Here is a 17,286-nt window from a genome sequence, read left to right as displayed (position 1 = left end):
GGTGTATAAAAAATTAAGAGAATCGGCAGGACAACTTGCAACACCATGACGTACGATACTAATGAAGAAAAGACAGTGACAATATTAGTTGAATATACGTATATATAGAACAAAATATTTGCAAGCACATATTGGGTTATCCGGTAGTTTGTGTCTTGTAGCTAGTTTATTTGTTTTAATATAACTGTTTCTTTCAGTAGAACAAACTAAGATTAAATCCGCCCACACCAAGAAGCTAGTAATTCCACGCTGAAGAGTAGATTCAATAAGCAGGACAACCGACAACCTTAACACCCTTTGAGTTCGGGCACCCAGCTAACGGGCAATGCTCAATATCCCTTGTTCCCCACCAGTCAATCTTGATATCTCCATTGCCAAGAAAGAAGTAAAGTGCAACAGACATGAAAGCAACTCCAGCATCAAGAGCCGCCGAGAGAACGTAATTGTACCTTTGCCACCATTGTTTCTTGTATTTAAAGACAAAAAAGTTGAAGATGATTCCAACCAAAATCCAGGAGTTGTAGTTCACAGGTGATGCTGGTGGCATCATAGATGTTGATCCGAAAAGGACTGGAAGATTAATGAAAGGGATCAATGATTGTTGAGGGAAAGCTTTATGAAGCAGCCAAACCAATATCGGACCAAGTGCACCACCAGCAAAGAACCAGTTAAGAGCAGAATAGTTTCCGCGAGGTCCAAAGATTCTCATTGGTCCGACAAGACCCCAGATGACGGATGCATCAAAGAAAACTCGATCGCCCGGACATGTCCATGGACTATTAGCTGGTAGCAGTTCTTCATGACATATATTCTCGACTGAGTCTAGGAGCCACATTGCCACCCCAATGTTGATTGTTCCAGCAATAATAGTTCCTATTAACTGCAATGGAGAAAACAAACTTAAAATGAGCTTGGGAAAGCTTGTTTGAAGTATGATCATTCTGAAAAGTTATGATCACTACCTGAACCAAAAACAGCGATCTTGGTGGGATCTTCATGTAATGACCCAGCTTAAAATCACTAAGGAAAGAAATGGCCTGAGCCATACTCATATACCCATAAGTTTTAAAGCACACATTGGCTATTGGTTTCCCTGGTAAGATAATACCAATGATGTACTCCGTTATGATGTTAAGTCCTGGTGTCTAAAAAATGAAAATAATTTCGAATTCAGTACAAGCAATAGTTTGAAGTAGATTGATCCAAAATTTACTCAAGCAATAAGTTTCAAGTACGTTACGTGATTAGTCGTTGCTGTTATGATGCTGATAGGAAGAGTGAAAATCAAAGCAAGAATGCAGGAAACAATTAGTGCCCACCACGGCAACTGAATCTCATTTTTGAGGACTATGCACAGGACGAGAGAGACGGCAACTGATACAATAAGCATAATGTAGAACCACCAGTGTGGTATTTGTGGATATTTCTTCATCAATTTTGTATGAATATCCATCTTGCCATTTTTTGAGGCACGAAACCGGTCATAGATTTCCCTGTTCAATATGCTAATTACACATCAGAATAACAAAAACCGATGGTATTATAAGTAAAAGATTAAGGCAATTGAGCAAAATTCAGTACCTTCCATGGAAAAAACCAACATGGGTGAGAGTGGAAGCAATAGTAGCAAAACCAAAACCATAAGCGAGTGCGAAGAACATGCTCAAATGGATTTGTCCTTGCTCTTCATATTTTTGATAATCAATCTCAAAGTTGTTGTTGACTATGGCAGATATGTTGTACACCTCTCCTTTGTTTGTAAACAAGTGTGAGGAGAAAATAGGGAATGTCTTAGCATTGTACACATTCAAACCCCAATAAGCAACTGGGATTGTAACATAGATGATCAGCACATAGCCGATAAAGACGTTTACGATAGCAAAGAAAGGGCAAATTAGAGGGCTAGACAAGAAAGAAGCAACAGCAGACCAATCAAGTGTGAACGCCCCATATCCTAGGCCATGCATGCCTGAACCAAGCTGTTGTGCGGTGGCTGATTTGGAGAATATCCAGCAGACCCATGAGATGCTCATGAGAGTCTTGAAGAGGTATCCCGGAACTAGCTGCCAGGCAAAGCTGCAGATTAATGCAATCAAGAAGAATTTTGCTCTGGACATTCGTTGATCATCTTTCTCATGTAACGTCCTTCAGATAAAAGTAAAAAAAATAATTAAATTCAGATCTGTAAAACAATAAAATTAGCAAACTCTGCAATTACAGGCAACTGAATCTGTTACAGGAAATGAAGCTACAAAATTTTAAGAAAAAAAATAGAACAAAGAAAAAACACAAACCGGAAGAGAGAAACTTGAACAAGGGCACCAGGCCACCACATATGAGCCGGTTCCACAACATATTTCCTTAACAGTCCTGCCCAACCGTATCCTATAACCTGCACAAATCACCGATCGGAGGTTATTTTTCCGATCTCTTGACCGTGACATTTCCTAGCCGTCCACTAAAATTTCAACAAAATATTACAAAAAATACTAGCATTGAGATTTTACCTGGGTAGTGATAATGAGTAACCAAGCAGCAAGAAAAGAGATGTTTCTTCCGTAAAAAGCCTTGATGATATTAACAATACTAACAGCATAAGCTGAACCAGCCCCAAAAGCACTACCAGCATTGGCGAATATTGAAATCAAAACATGTTCTTTCAAATTAAACGGACCCGGATTCAAAGAAAAATCTCTAGAACCAAAACCAGGTATGTGAAATTTAGTAGTTGGTAGAACCCTAGCCATGAAATGACCAATTGGTAGTGCAGCAACTTGAACTGTAATCTGTGTTACGACTAATGGTTGGCTCCTATAACTGAAAAACTGGTTTAGAAATGACAATAAACAGCAAGACATTGTACCTAAAACCCACATTCTAAATGTCCATACTGGTAGTGTATGATCATCTGTGTTTGTTACTGTTACTCTAACTTCTTCAATTGGTGATAACTCCACTTCTTCTTCTCCTTCTCCATTTCTCTCATTCTCCATTGTTTTGGTTTCCTCTGTTTCCCCTGTTTCCTATGTTTTCTCTGTTTTTATGGGGGTTGATTTGATAGTGGAGAACAGCTCATTTAACTCTAAATATACATAAGTATAGTGGTTGATATGAATTTGCACGTATAGATGACTTAAATGTCTTTGCAACAGAAAGTTTGAAAAAGAGGTTTGATGTTTAACAGTTGAACCTAATAAATTCATGATTTTTGGTGGGATGATTAATATCTCCACTATCTTGGTCAGTTACATTTGATAGCTGACTCTCACATGGGGGGTCAGTTGCCCCTCCCAAGTTATTTAGCCCGACCCAAGTAAAGATTTTGATGTGCCAACCATTGCGCACACATTTTGGTCATATCTTTCTGGCCTACTAGAAAATTTGAGGCCAATACCAGTCTTGGTCCGTCAGTATAAGAATGAAACTCGGTCTGAGTTGCATGAAAAAAATTCTTCAGTTACGAGGTCATACGGTTTCATGCATAACCATAAAGAACCCTGCTGTTACAGTAGAAGAATCTTTAAAACAAATTCATCCACAGCAGAATTCCTTTATAAAGGTCGGTCTAAATAGAAAATTAAGAAAGAAATTCTTTTTCCTTCGTCTTGTTTCTAAGATGGGTTTCTTTTCCGTGAGATGCTACCATAATGCATTTCTTCCAAATAGTTTGTTTATAGTTCTTATCGTTTCTTGTTTCCTCTATGACATACACGCCAGTATGGTTAAGGTGGAATCAGGAAACTGCGATTTTTATAAAGGGAGATGGGTTTACGATAAATCATATCCTATATATGATTCATCTCAATGTCCATTCATCCCCGAAGGCTTCGGTTGTGTAGCTAATGGTCGACCGGACAAAGAATATCTAAAGTACAGATGGAACCCAACTGGAGGATGTGATCCACCCAAGTAATTATATTAATACATATTCTTTTATCTTATTTTAAAGTGAAAAATTCATTTCATTTATTTTTGTCAATAATATATGTTGGAAATTTTAATGACGTAGGTTTGATGGCCTAAATTTCGTCAAGATATTTAAGGGTAAAAAGATCATGTTCGTTGGTGACTCAATTAGTCAAAACCAGTGGGTATCTTTTACTTGTATGATCCATGCATCTATCCCCAATGCTAAATTTACTACTGCTTATGGCCTCCCACTTAATAACCAGTGGATGTCGTCCGTTAATTTCACCGTTAGTAAACTCTACTTTGGAAAAACCCTACTATCTTTTTCTTTCTTAATGGATAAAGAATTTGGTATTGACAAATTTTGATTGTGTGTGCAGGATCCTGAATATGACATGTCTATACTTTTTAATCACAAACCGTTCCTTGTTGACTTAGAGGAGACACCTGAAAGAATTCTAAAGATCGACACCATTAGCACTGGTGATGCGTGGAAAGAAGTAGATGTTGTGATCTTTAACACTTGGCACTGGTGGTTCCATAAAGGAAGATTACAACAGTAAGAAGTTTCATTCCTTGGAAATTTGTCATGCCGTCCATTATATATCAGTTCAGTTAGATAAAGATTTTTTACAAGTTTTTTGTTTGAAGTTGGGATAAAATTCAGGAAGGAAACAAGACATACAAAGATATAGATAATCGTACGGTAGCTTTTGCGAAAGGACTAACCACTTGGTCAACATGGATTGATAATAATATTGACCCCGACAAAACTCGAATTTTCTATCAAGGAATTTCTCCTACGCATATGAAGTAAGTTTTCTATCAACATGACACTATCGATTTTTTATTTCTTTTAACTTTTAGCGTGTTGTGTTGTTTTTTGATGTGTCCTGTTGTATTATGTACGTGTTGGCAATAGTGTCAAGTTTATACCCGTTGACAATCCAAATATAAACGGGGACTTCCTTTCCTTTTCTTTTTTTCCTGATAGGGGCAAGGATTGGGGTTTTCCTCACACTTCTTGTGCAGATCACACAACACCATTTAATGGTACTACATATCCTGGAATTCCGGAACCAGGAGTGACTGTACTCAAGGAAGTATTGAGTCAGATGTCGAATCCTGTCATTTTATTAGACGTGACAACCATGTCACAACTAAGAAAAGATGCTCATCCATCACATTACGCCAACAAAGATGGGACGTCTCGTGATTGTAGCCATTGGTGTGTGGCTGGCTTACCCGATACTTGGAATCGTCTTCTTTATGCATCTATTATTTTACGCCAGAAATAAGAATGTCGAATTAGAGAAGAGATAAGCAAAATCCATTAACATTTTCTTAGTGATTTAACGCAGATTGATGATTTAATGTCTTTGCAACATAAAAGTTTGAAAAAAGGGTTCGATGTTTAAATGTATCAATAACCAAGTTATTTTATTTATGTTTTGACCAGTCAAAGAGAATTGATTAAAACGCACACAAGCCGTGTGCGGGAAGATACAACTAGCAAGTAGCATAAAGCCCACAAAAACTAAAAATCTTAATCACATATTTTCTAAGATTACAAAAAGCTTCAACAAAAGATGTCACAACTTGTGAAACCTAGCAATTCAAGAGCACAACTTGTGGAACCTAGCAATCCAAGAGCAACTTGAAAACCACAACGAGTGACCACTGCTTATTGTTAATTAGCATACTCATCGACATCTTCTATAATTAAACCATCATGGTTTTTCGGAAGATCGCAAAACATTTCTTTACGATGAGTCTTTTGGGGTGGAAATTCTAATCCCTATGAAGAACCAAAATTCACAAGTTTATCAGCCGAGACTTTGTTAGGAACGTTAGATCCAGAAGGCTTTTTCTTTTTTAAACTTGAAAGGGAACCATTTGGGAGCATGCCTGTATCTTGGTATTTCATACTACCAATTCCTGTCATTAGCTTGGACGATGATGGCTTTGTGGTGCTTACCTTTGAATATTCCAAAACTATTTGGGAAGTGGCTATATCCCCTTCTTCTTCTTCTTCTTTTTTTTCTTCTTCTACTTCGAAACCATAAAACCTGTTATGGGATTCAAAACCGGGACAAATGGCGGGATCATCAGATGAGGTGCTTGCACCTTCCACAACCGGTTGACTATTTTCAGGAGTAGCATGCAGGTTCACTAAGTGCTTGTCATTTTTATTTTTGTCTGTGTCTTTCTTTCTTTTATAATTTCCCACTCACCAAGCGCCTTTTCTTGTTCAGATGCCCTCTCGCCATTCACACACATCACTGCACAGGGATCAACAGCAGAAGACGATGCTTTCAGAGTAGCACCCCCACTCAACTCATTCTCACAAAGCAGCAAAAAGGACTCATTAGCTTCTTCATTGCCTGCATTTTCACTCCCATTTAATCTAAGAGCATCATCCCCTTCCCCAATAACTGCACTCTTATGCTTTACATGTGCAACCTTCGCCGAAACATCCTCCACTTCTATAATCTTTGCAGCATCATTCCCTGCACTCTTTTTCACTCTTGGGGACCAATTTTTCTTCTTAATTTTGCTTGATGTTGGGCAAGAGCCCCTAGAGTGACCAAAGGAAGAGCAAACATCACATCTTGGTGGCTTCCGAGAGTACTCCACCGAAACTTGAAACTCAACTCCATCAAAAGATATTGGAATATAATATGGATAGTCGAAATTTACCTCTATTTCTAGACAAACTCTAGCAACGCTCATCCTAGTTCTAGCTATCGTGTGCTTGCGAGTAAAGGAACCCCCAAATAGCTTGCTATCTTACTTATTCCTTTGACATTCCATGAATGGATGGGGATGTTCTTCAAGTTTATCCAAATTGGGACAGTCTTCATCCCTTGCACTGATTGTTCCACAAATAAGTGCCATGGTTTGATCAAACACAGTTTGTTTGAAATAAACACGGACCCAAGCTCCATGGCAGTTAATCTATCTTCTTCAAGGTCGAATTCAAAAATTTTAATGTTATCACCGTTCATAGTCACACGAAATTCCCCTTCGAGTTTCCAAATTTTTTTCAGAGCAATCTCAACTTTAGGAAAGTAAACTCTACTACCCACAAAATAGCCGACAAGAAAAGATTCACATTTCCTAATTTCTTCTGCAAAATCAGAAGCAGACATGGAAATTTTCTTACCTTAAATTATATTTGGTTTCTGGAAGAATAATTTGCTTGTAGAGGCATCTACACAGAAAACCTTCTCATTAGTGAGCATTGATTTCCATTCTGCATACTCAAAGGCTTCAGATGTAGCCCCATTTGAAACCCCAGTTGAAGCAGCACCATTTGAAGAAATTGGTGGAAGAAAATCTCCCTAGTTGAAGCAGCACCATCAAAATTTCCTGCAGCCAAAGCGGATGAATGATTTGATTTCAAAGGGGGGAAATCCTTTAAACCCAAAGAAACCCCCGAATCCATAGCAAAAGGGACCATTCACGAAGTTATTACTAACCATTTTCGGTATGAACGCAGTTGAACCTTATAAATTCATGATTTTTTGTGGGCATGATTAATATCTCCACTAACAAGTAACAAATTCAATAGCTGGCTGCCTTCCCGCCTGGCTCTTCCCATAGGGGGTCAATTGATGCCGCTTTCAGCATGTCATTTTGCCATGTTGTGTGGGGTTTAATTTGGAGTTGGGTATGCTCAAATGTCTAACCACTGCGTGTAAAAGTTCTGGGTACGTGTATGGATCGTTCAGAGAATTTTGATCATATTTTTCTACCACTTCGAGAAAACTTGCTATTAGCGGCTGAATAAAACGTTTTTTTAACAAGCAAAAGGGAAAATTCATTAAAAATTAACACTCATCCAAAAAATGAGAGTTAAGAGAGAAAATAAAATAAAAAAGACATACATGAAAAGCAAAAGCGACTAAGTGGCGCTAATGACAGCTTCCCAATTACAAATCAAGGTACTTGAAGAGAAACCTTTAAAGAGAGAAGATTGGAAAGACCAATTATATAAAGAACATTTAACTGCAATGATTATTTGATCAATACTTATACGCTTATGCTTATAAAGTCGACAATTACGCTCAAGCCAAATATTCCACCAAATTGCAAAGGGGAGCAAACTCCAGAGTTTCTTGATCATCTTGTTACTCTTTTTGTTAGACCATTTCCAACTTGATGTTATCAGCGAAAACCCAGCTGACACCGAAACTGTGTAAGAAATAGTGCCACAATTTCCTTGTTTCTGTGCAATGTAAAAAGAGATGATTATGAATCTCCCTTTCATTAGCGCATAACAAACATAAGCTCGAATCCACCTTCCCAGCAGCATAAAGAAAGTCTAATGTAGGTGCTCTGTTATAGCAAAGAGCCCAAACCAAAAAAGAAACTTTCGGCGGAATTTTTGGATACCAAACTTGTTGATGAGGGAAGACTAGAAACCCATCAACATCTAGAAATTTATAACAGTTGGCGACTGAAAAGTCATTACTCAAGTCCCAAGATCTTCTATCATCATCAGTAGAGTTAAGTATTACTGCCGACAAATCTCCCATTAATTCTAACATATTAGCCATAACTCATATTTCATGCTCGTTCAAGTTTCTTTTGAATTTAAAATTCCAAGCTCCATTACTAGAAATCATATTTGATCTTGAAATCTTATAAATTTCTGGAAATCTCTCTTTCAAAATTGTATTACCAAGCCACTTGTCATTCCAAAAGGAAATACTTTTGCCATTATTCAAAATCAGACTTGTATTGTCCAGGACATATTGTCTAGATTTGAGAATACCAGTCCATAAACTATGTCTCATAGGCATTGAAGTAGAATTAGGAAAGAATGAATGTAACATACCTCCAAATTTCTCGTTGACAATCTTTCTCCACAGGGCATTTTTCTCAGTTCCATATCGCCAGATCCATTTGCAGTGGAGGGCTTTGTTCACCAGCTTCAATTTTTTAATACCTATCCCTCCTCTTGCTTTAGGGATAACAGCCTTAGACCAACCCACCCAACTTCGTTTCTTCGTAGTTGTAAAAGAACCCCATAGAAAATTTCGCATGATTTTTTCTATTTCCTTTGCAATAGGTGCACGTATTTGAAACATTGAGAGATAGTATATCGGGAGGCTAGCAATGACACTGTTAATCATGACTAAGTCTTTGACCTTTATATAAATATCTCCTTTTCCAAGTGCTCAACTTCTGCTGAATCCTTTGTATAATGACATCCCAAATAGGTTTGCATTTTGATCTACTTCCTAAAGGAATGCCCAAATAATTGAGTGGAAAGTTGGCAACCTGACAACCAAAAAGAGCAGCACAGTCAACAACATTATGCTCATCCCCAATTCCTACAATTGCACTCTTACTGAAGTTCACCTTTAGCCCAGCAACCAGCTCAAAAGAAAATAAAATATTCTTTAAGTTAGTCACTTGCTCTTCCGAATCATCCAAAAATACTATCAAATCATCTGCGAACTGAAGCTGATTTATTGAAGTACCATTTGCAGAGACTTGGATATTATATTTATTTTATAGATACATAATTTAGGATCTTGAACTTCATGATAATCACACAATAAAATATGCAAGAGAGTCTATGAGAAATACCTTATAGTGCTAATCCATAATACATGACCGATGATCTTTGTAGCAGCTGTAATACCTTGAGAAACTCTTAGTTTCTCCTTCTTGACCTTTTTTTTTATGTAATGAAATAATAATACAATTCATGAACTTAATTTTGATGGTTATAGAGTTCCTTTTATAGGTAGAAGGAGGACCAAGGTTCATAGGATTTAGAATTTTCATTTAATCTCGGCCGTCCATCAAGGAAGAGGGAATATGAAAGGATCCCAAAATTGTAACCTACATGTAGCAATATTCATAATTATCCAAGTTATTACATGGCCCAAAAGGATATTTCTATGTGTAGAAATATTCTTACATTCTCCCACTGGTCCATGTGATAATTTGTATTATGGTTAATTGTAGAAAACATAAGGCGCGCATAATTGCTAAACAAAATTTGATGGTTAACATAATACCTTGATCAAGCAAACTACTCATGCGAGTCATAGCGGTGGCACATTGTCCTGTTATCAACATGTTCCCTTCCATGTACCACAACACAAATAACTTACTTAACTAGGCCTTAAATTGGGATATCATAATGGTCCAATGATGTCTTTAAAAGAAAGACTATTTCTGTTAACATTCATCCATTCACGTAAGTGTATACTAAACATGGATTCAGAAATAATTCAGAATGACATTAATAAGATCTCAATAAGTGTCCAAAAAATAAGCACATAAATTAGCTGAATTCAATAATCAATTACTCCCACAGACCTAAGATTTTAATCTTTTCTTAAGATGTCTTAAAAGGTAATTTTTCCTTAAGTGCATCTGCGGATGCAATTGTGCTTAATCAATAAATGAACAACTATTGTTTCTGAAATTTCTTGATTCACACATATATACTCAAGGTTCATGTGTTTTGTTCCTATTGTATCATATCGTGCTTTAATGCTGCGTAACTAAGACTATAAATTTCAGCAATGTAGAGACAAACTTAAATCTCTAAGTCTCGCAGTCATAAATATTCAAACTCAATTGTGGAATTAATATTAATGGATTCTTCCTTTATAGAATCCATACATCCACAAAATTGAAGTCTAAAAACCCAATCAACTCTGTTGGGTTCGTTAACTAATTATAAGACATAAATTAAAATAGTATCTCAAAATTCTTGATAGCTTTCCTGTAAATTGTTCTTCGATTCTTTAACATATCAACAACTTGTTATAAGTTTCATATCAGAATTAAGACGTAATGAAGATTTAATTTATATCTTCTATCTAACATGAAATAAAATATGTTAAATATGTTATTATCTCAAAATTCTTGATTATTCGATATATGCCTTATACGAGAGCTTTATAATCCATATGATAATACTATCACATGGTAAGATTCATTAATATCCTTTACTTCAAAAAACTATAGAGATATGCATTATGTCAAGATCACTACTCGTAGGTAGTACGTCTTAACATAAAAGACCAAGAGTATGAATTTCTCCCACTGATCTTGAGGTATATGCACAAATCTGTAATAATTTCATCCAAAATTTGAAACATTTATAGTTTTGTTGAATTTCATACACCATTATGGGAGGCTGCTTAAATTTCATACTTTGATTTCTAAAATTTGTAGACTAAAATTTATTATTAATAAAGGCTATTTTTCACATTTAATTAATGCAACTCTTAGGTCATACCGAGCTACTAATAATACTATGATAATTCTGAATAAGTCTTTCTTTGACAAGAGAGAAAAACTTATTTATAATCAATGCATCGTTTCAGAGTAAAATCTTTGGAAATAAGTCTTGCTTTATACCGTTTAAAATTTCCATTACGGTCGTATTAGGTCAGAAAGACCCACTTTCATACAACTGATTTGTGTCTTTCGAGAAATTAAACAATATCTGAGACATGACTTTCAACCAATGATTTTTTTTTGCTCACATAGCATCAATCCAATAATCAAAATTATTACGCATAATATTTGTGAACCTAAAACCGAGTCTTTGCCATTCCATTTCAAAATGTAATAAATTCTTGTAAGAAAATTACTGAAACAACATGAATAACTTTCTTTTAATTCCTGATGATACCTTCTTATTGCTGGTTCATGTTGTTATCAAAAAAATTTCTTTATTGGCAGTAGTTTTATTATGGAGTATTGGATCAGTAATTTGTGGTCTTTCATTATCTAACATTCTGATAATGAGAAGATTTACAATATCTGTAGAAATCTTAAATAAAGGGATCATTAATATGATTTCTTGAAAAAATATATCTACGTACTCCCACTGATTATGCCAACATTAACGAATTTATATTTTCGGTTTCAATAAGTCTCATACTACGGTTAGAACGTTAAAGAATACCATTTGGATTATTTAGGAAAACCAATGAACCAATAATGGTTTCCAAATCCAAATTTCATTCTTTGGAATGTAAGACCTCACCTACAACTGAACAACCATAACATAAAGGTGATTTAAACTAGGTTTCCAGCCATTCTAGTCCAAAGTGTGTCTTTGAAACTGCTTTACTGGGAAATCTATTTAAATTACATAGTTGTTGAAAGAACATACATTCACTGATATGTGGTCATCATGCATAAATCATCATGCTTCTAACCATTTTCATAAAAGTATAATTTTGCCTTTTGTTATACACCATTATTCCAAGGATAAGTTGGCCTTGTGTATTGAGCAACAAATCCAAACTTTTGGAGATACTACGTAAAAGAATTAAGATATTATCCTGTTTTGTCATACCTTTCACAATATTCACCACCTTTATCAGACTTTATGATTTTCACTTTCTCTATAGTTGCCTCTCAATTTCAATAATGAATGAATGTTCGAGAAAATATCCACGGATTGAGATTCATAATGCAATTGATAGATTTACACAGTAACGCGAAAAATTGTGGGGTGATAAACAATTTTATCTTCCAAAAATTGGACCATTAAAAGTCTACAAAATAATCATAATCAACAATTAATAAGAACAAAAGCTGAAATTTATAATAGAGATAAATGACAATTAAGCTTACAGTAGTTACATACCTTCAATAAGATTCTCCTGTGAGTAAAACCTTATCAAGGAACAATGTGAGACATGAAAAACATCAGTACATATTTTACATTCTCATAATTCAACATTACGTTTGTTAAATACTACAACTAGAATTACCTGTGGGCAACTCACGTCCTAAAATGTATTAACAAACTCGAATAATTCTAAATATGTTCATCCTATTATTTCACATGTATATGAAACATTTGGGTAACCTTAATGCTTGTTTAAACGTGTGAACCAAAACTACTTGTGAGCAGCATTGTTCTAATCGTTAAATCAAACTAAAAATGACTCAAAATACACAATAGTTACAAGATAAGAGTTTAGTATCACTGTGGTGATAACTAAACTATCTAGCAAATATGTACAATTGCAAATATCACACTAACTTTTCTTGTGATATTGCACAGTCTCACTCAATAATATGGACATACTTGATCTGATCATAAAATTAGTCGATTATAAACAATTATGAGTAGCCCTAAAACATTAATCACAAAAATTAATCCAAAAAGCATGTCATATAGAAAATATGAAAACATTAACCCCTTCATAGGAAAAATATTCAAACATGGTGAACATTTCTTAACCCAAAATTGAGCATTAAGCAAGTCTATAAGTATGTTTCTATAATGAATTTCATTGAAGAAAAATTCTTTGATGCATCAAAAGTTTAATTTGATGCAAGTTTGAAAAATCATGATGAATAACACATATAATGTGGATTAAAATGAAGGATGTCAGAATAGGCAATGAACATCATATATTTTCACAAATATGAAGGAATTTATCCAAAAATAAACCTTAGTTTCTATAGAATATGCAACAAGTTTTGGATAAAACAACATAATAAAAATACGTATAAATTTAAAAATCCATAATAGGGTACTCAACTCGATAACGAGTTAATTAACGTAAATTTTCTTTTATGCTTTTTTATAAGAAATGATGAAAACTTAAGCATAATTTACTTAATCATGATCTTTACTGTTATGTCTAGTAAATGCAGTCTAAATTGGCACTCGAGGTAGAAAATGTGGAGAAATGATACTAGACACTCATATATTAAGACGAAAAAATGATTCAGATCCATAATGTATAACCAAAAATCATATCCTTAAGTGTCTTCTTAAACATGTGAACTCGAATCACCTGTGGGTAATTGGCGTTCTAATACATTTAAGCAAAACAATATAGTAAGCACTTGACAATATAATGATTATGGCCAAAGAAATTGTTTGAAATCACTGTGGTGATCGTCAAACAATCTTAACAATAATGCCATTATCATAATAATTCGATAGTCGCTAAACCTCACCTTTACGGTTTGGCGAATTCCTGCTTACAATGACAATATGATTATTGCTTAAGATAAAAACACTCCAGTATACTGTGGTGATACTAAAGAGTCTCGACATAATGATCTTGCGGACAATAATCTCGTTTAATAACAAAAAATAACGTCGGGAGAAAAAATCCTACCATGATGCACATACACATAAACCATACCGTAATATACACTTAAATTTAATAGTGTTAAAAAAATGGCTTCTATTATAAAATCATTCGATAAAAATCAATTCAAAATTTTGCGTTAACGTTTTCAATTAAGCGGAAGCATATTAGTTGGATCACATTTCTTTAAACAATAAAAAAAAACTTCATAATTTCTTAACATTATCGAGTAAATTGGTTTTAATTATAAAATTGATTTTTTTTTTCTTTTTAATGACCTAATAAAATTCATAATATTGAACGACGAAAATCCTAAACAGATCATTTCTACAGCCAATTCCATCAAAGGCTAAACTAATGGTCAGGGTCCACATCAACGGGTTGTGTTATGCTTTAAGGAAAATTTAAGGTCCATTTAAGGTTCATTTAAGGTCCATTTAATTTTCTTAGTGGAGATTAAAGACGAAACATTATTGACCCTCCCTGATAAAACTTGAACGTGAAAAGGAAAATAAAAAAGAAATCAAAATGTTATTGACTTTCCTTAAGCCTATGACTGTCAATTAATGCCCATTAAAAAACGTAACTTTAAGTTCATCATCTGTTGGTCCAAATTCTTTTAAGTTTAGACCACTGAAAAATAATGCACCCATGGCCATGATGGTGACACGTGAATGTTTCCATGTTCCCCTATAAACCTTACGGAGAAATAAAAAAAAAGTACCAGTAATCTTCATTTTTGATTCCCATCATTCCACATATTATATGTATATCCGGTAATAAGCTTTTGTGAAACGAAGGCTATGCATATTACACACTGATTTGGATTTTTTCTTTTGGTCTTGAAAATTAAGCTCATAGACGTGAATACGGACATAGGTTAAAGACATCACGATTTTCGCATATCATTATCGGATGATCATGAGTTCTAAACACAGGCTCTGATGCCAACTATTAGATTTATTTTATAGATACATAATTTAGGATCTTGAACTTCATAATATTCACACAATAAAATATGCAAGAGAGTGTATGAGAAATACCTTATAGTGCTAATCCATAATACATGACCGATGATCTTTGTAGCAGCTGTAATACCTTGAGAAACTCTTAGTTTCTCCTTCTTGACCTTTTTTTTTTATGTAATGAAATAATAATACAATTCATGAACTCAATTTTGATGGTTATAGAGTTCCTTTTATAGGTAGAAGGAGGACCAAGGCTCATAGGATTTAGAATTTTCATTTAATCTCGACCGTCCATCAAGGAAGAGGAATATGAAAAGATCCCAAAATTTTAACCTACATTTTAGCAATATTCATAATTAGCCAAGTTATTACATGGCCCAAAAGAATATTTCTATGTGTAGAAATATTCTTACATTGGAACCCAGAAATCGACCCATTTGCAGCTGCTCTTTGCGTCAATTTAGAAAGAATTTCAGATACCATTATGAAAATAAAAGGGGAAATGGGATCCCCTTGGCTTATCCCTTTTTGGCTCTTGAACATCTTAGTGGCCGAATAAAACTCATAATGCAGATTTTGGACCCAGGAAGAAAACAGTCATTAACAAAATTTAATCATAGTTTTGATACTAGAACCATAAAAAAAACATATCAAACATTAGAAATTGATCCAATATATGCAGGTTGTAAATACTGATCAAACTGATCCATCCGACAATTGCAAATCTCTTCAAAACTATTTGTCTTGAGATCATAACATACAATCTTGTCTTCTCCAGGTTTGTCTTTGCCAGGTAAAAGTATCAAAACCTTCAGCTCATCTTCATCACCATCACCTTCCACAACTACCTTTAATATACGGAAATAAGCCGAAAGCGTCACCATTCCATTCTTATTTGCGAATCCGCCTAGTTCCACCTGACATATTGGTTTCCACCCACTGTAATCAATCTCCATCTCAAAGATACATGTGCTATTGGACGGCCAAACTTTCTCACGTAACATGAGATACATATGACCCGTGCACTCTCCAAAATAATCTTGTACACCCCAATGTTTTTGTGTTTCATCGCTAAGCAGAGACGTTTTTAGTACTTGTTTAGCAATATTGAAGTAATATAAAGTACGGCCTCTCCCAATCCAATTCAAATAGCCATTCCAGAAAACACAACGGCAGGTACGGACTTTAAAATCAAGCATAACATATCCACAGAGTCTCCATAAGCCTGTATTCGAAGAATAGACTGCCATCTGATGTTCATGAGGATTTACACGACAATTTTTCCAAAGAAATACAATTTCATAATAAAGTGATTTGCTTGGACTGAAAGCTAAATAGAATTGCCAATCAAAAGAACTACAATTGGTTTCTTCTAAGAATGGAGGTGGTTGAGGAATCATTCTGTAATGTCTTGTTGAAGGATTGTAAATATAACGAGTTTCATTATTACAATCAGAAGGCCGGTGACACAAAAAAAGACCATTACAAGATTGGTCGATATATAATCCTCCTGCTGGCCGTTCATTCTGAAGGATTACAAAACTGACGGCATTAGTCTTGATTTTGGCTTGATGTTCAAGTAAAAGCATACCATAACTTGGGATATTTAGTGCATCAGTTGGTGGCATAGGTGTCTGATGGAGAAAATATATTCCAGATATTGAAAGCTTGTTGTGATTGAGTTGTAATGTTTTCGCAGGAAATTCGGATATGAGATGAGTGAATACCAATATTTTGATACAGGTTTGAAAACAAGTAGAGAACTAGAGATTTCACCGGTAAACACAAGAAAATCTTAATCAAAAGATCACTACAATTGACTGATAAAAATGCTGAGGACGAGTTTTCGCCATTACCTGCTGAATTTTCATCATCTTGTGCATGATGGAGAAGAAAAAAGCAAATTTGTGAGAAGGGTTTTTACAGTAAAAAGATGAAACTAGGGTTTGATATACACTTCACAAAACAATGAACAATAAGGAAACCGCTCCGATGTCACTGTCAAGGTAAACTTTTCGGTGAGCCCATTTACCAAAGTAACTAAGAATGATTTTTTCACGGACCATGGTTTTTTTTGAGGGGACCATGATTTTATTAGGCCACATTCCTTATAGTGATAAGGGGTGTCCTAAAATGTTGAAATGACTAACATACCCTTAACCTAATTTAATTTAAAACCAACCTAATAACCACCTATATATATAACCACCACCTCCTCCCACCACCACAGCCCACCATCGCCGATTACCACCACCACCACCACCGATTATCACCACCATCAACCACCGATTACCACCACCACC

At 35.0% G+C, this 17,286-nt stretch overlaps 3 protein-coding genes across 3 annotated transcripts; 1 reads left to right on the top strand and 2 right to left on the bottom strand.

The window, feature by feature from the left end:
• Nucleotides 1–84: 84 nt before the first annotated feature.
• On the bottom strand, nucleotides 85–3,010 carry LOC113330945 (oligopeptide transporter 4-like). The gene is made up of 6 exons (XM_026577742.1): nucleotides 2,508–3,010; nucleotides 2,295–2,392; nucleotides 1,582–2,145; nucleotides 1,241–1,493; nucleotides 963–1,145; nucleotides 85–880 (listed from the first exon to the last, which is right to left on the bottom strand). Exons 1-6 carry the CDS (start codon nucleotides 2,991–2,993, stop codon nucleotides 263–265), a joined length of 2,202 nt encoding a protein of 733 aa, XP_026433527.1. The 5' UTR covers nucleotides 2,994–3,010; the 3' UTR covers nucleotides 85–262.
• A 672-nt stretch (nucleotides 3,011–3,682) lies between these two features.
• On the top strand, nucleotides 3,683–5,207 carry LOC113330906 (protein trichome birefringence-like 42). The gene is made up of 5 exons (XM_026577701.1): nucleotides 3,683–3,909; nucleotides 4,010–4,196; nucleotides 4,290–4,468; nucleotides 4,561–4,722; nucleotides 4,904–5,207. Exons 1-5 carry the CDS (start codon nucleotides 3,719–3,721, stop codon nucleotides 5,205–5,207), a joined length of 1,023 nt encoding a protein of 340 aa, XP_026433486.1. The 5' UTR covers nucleotides 3,683–3,718.
• Nucleotides 5,208–15,633: 10,426 nt separating this feature from the next.
• On the bottom strand, nucleotides 15,634–16,611 carry LOC113330905 (F-box protein At5g07610-like). The gene has a single exon (XM_026577700.1). It carries the CDS (start codon nucleotides 16,609–16,611, stop codon nucleotides 15,634–15,636), a length of 978 nt encoding a protein of 325 aa, XP_026433485.1.
• Between the last annotated feature and the right edge of the window lie 675 nt (nucleotides 16,612–17,286).

The sequence above is a fragment of the Papaver somniferum genome, unplaced genomic scaffold, assembly GCF_003573695.1.
Source record: "Papaver somniferum cultivar HN1 unplaced genomic scaffold, ASM357369v1 unplaced-scaffold_12, whole genome shotgun sequence".
In the NCBI taxonomy this organism is placed as follows: domain Eukaryota; kingdom Viridiplantae; phylum Streptophyta; class Magnoliopsida; order Ranunculales; family Papaveraceae; genus Papaver; species Papaver somniferum.
This window is presented reverse-complemented; position numbering and strand designations above follow the sequence as displayed.

Coding starts and splice junctions, on each gene's coding strand:
- LOC113330905 (XM_026577700.1), bottom strand. CDS start 16,611: ATGCCACCAACTGATGCACTAAATATCCCAAGTTATGGTATGCTTTTA.
- LOC113330906 (XM_026577701.1), top strand. CDS start 3,719: ATGGTTAAGGTGGAATCAGGAAACTGCGATTTTTATAAAGGGAGATGG. Junction 3,910..4,009: donor GGAGGATGTGATCCACCCAA/GTAATTATATTA, acceptor TTAATGACGTAG/GTTTGATGGCCTAAATTTCG. Junction 4,723..4,903: donor ATTTCTCCTACGCATATGAA/GTAAGTTTTCTA, acceptor TTTTCCTGATAG/GGGCAAGGATTGGGGTTTTC.
- LOC113330945 (XM_026577742.1), bottom strand. CDS start 2,993: ATGGAGAATGAGAGAAATGGAGAAGGAGAAGAAGAAGTGGAGTTATCA. Junction 1,146..1,240: donor TAACAGCAACGACTAATCAC/GTAACGTACTTG, acceptor TTCATTTTTTAG/ACACCAGGACTTAACATCAT. Junction 881..962: donor GATCGCTGTTTTTGGTTCAG/GTAGTGATCATA, acceptor TCTCCATTGCAG/TTAATAGGAACTATTATTGC.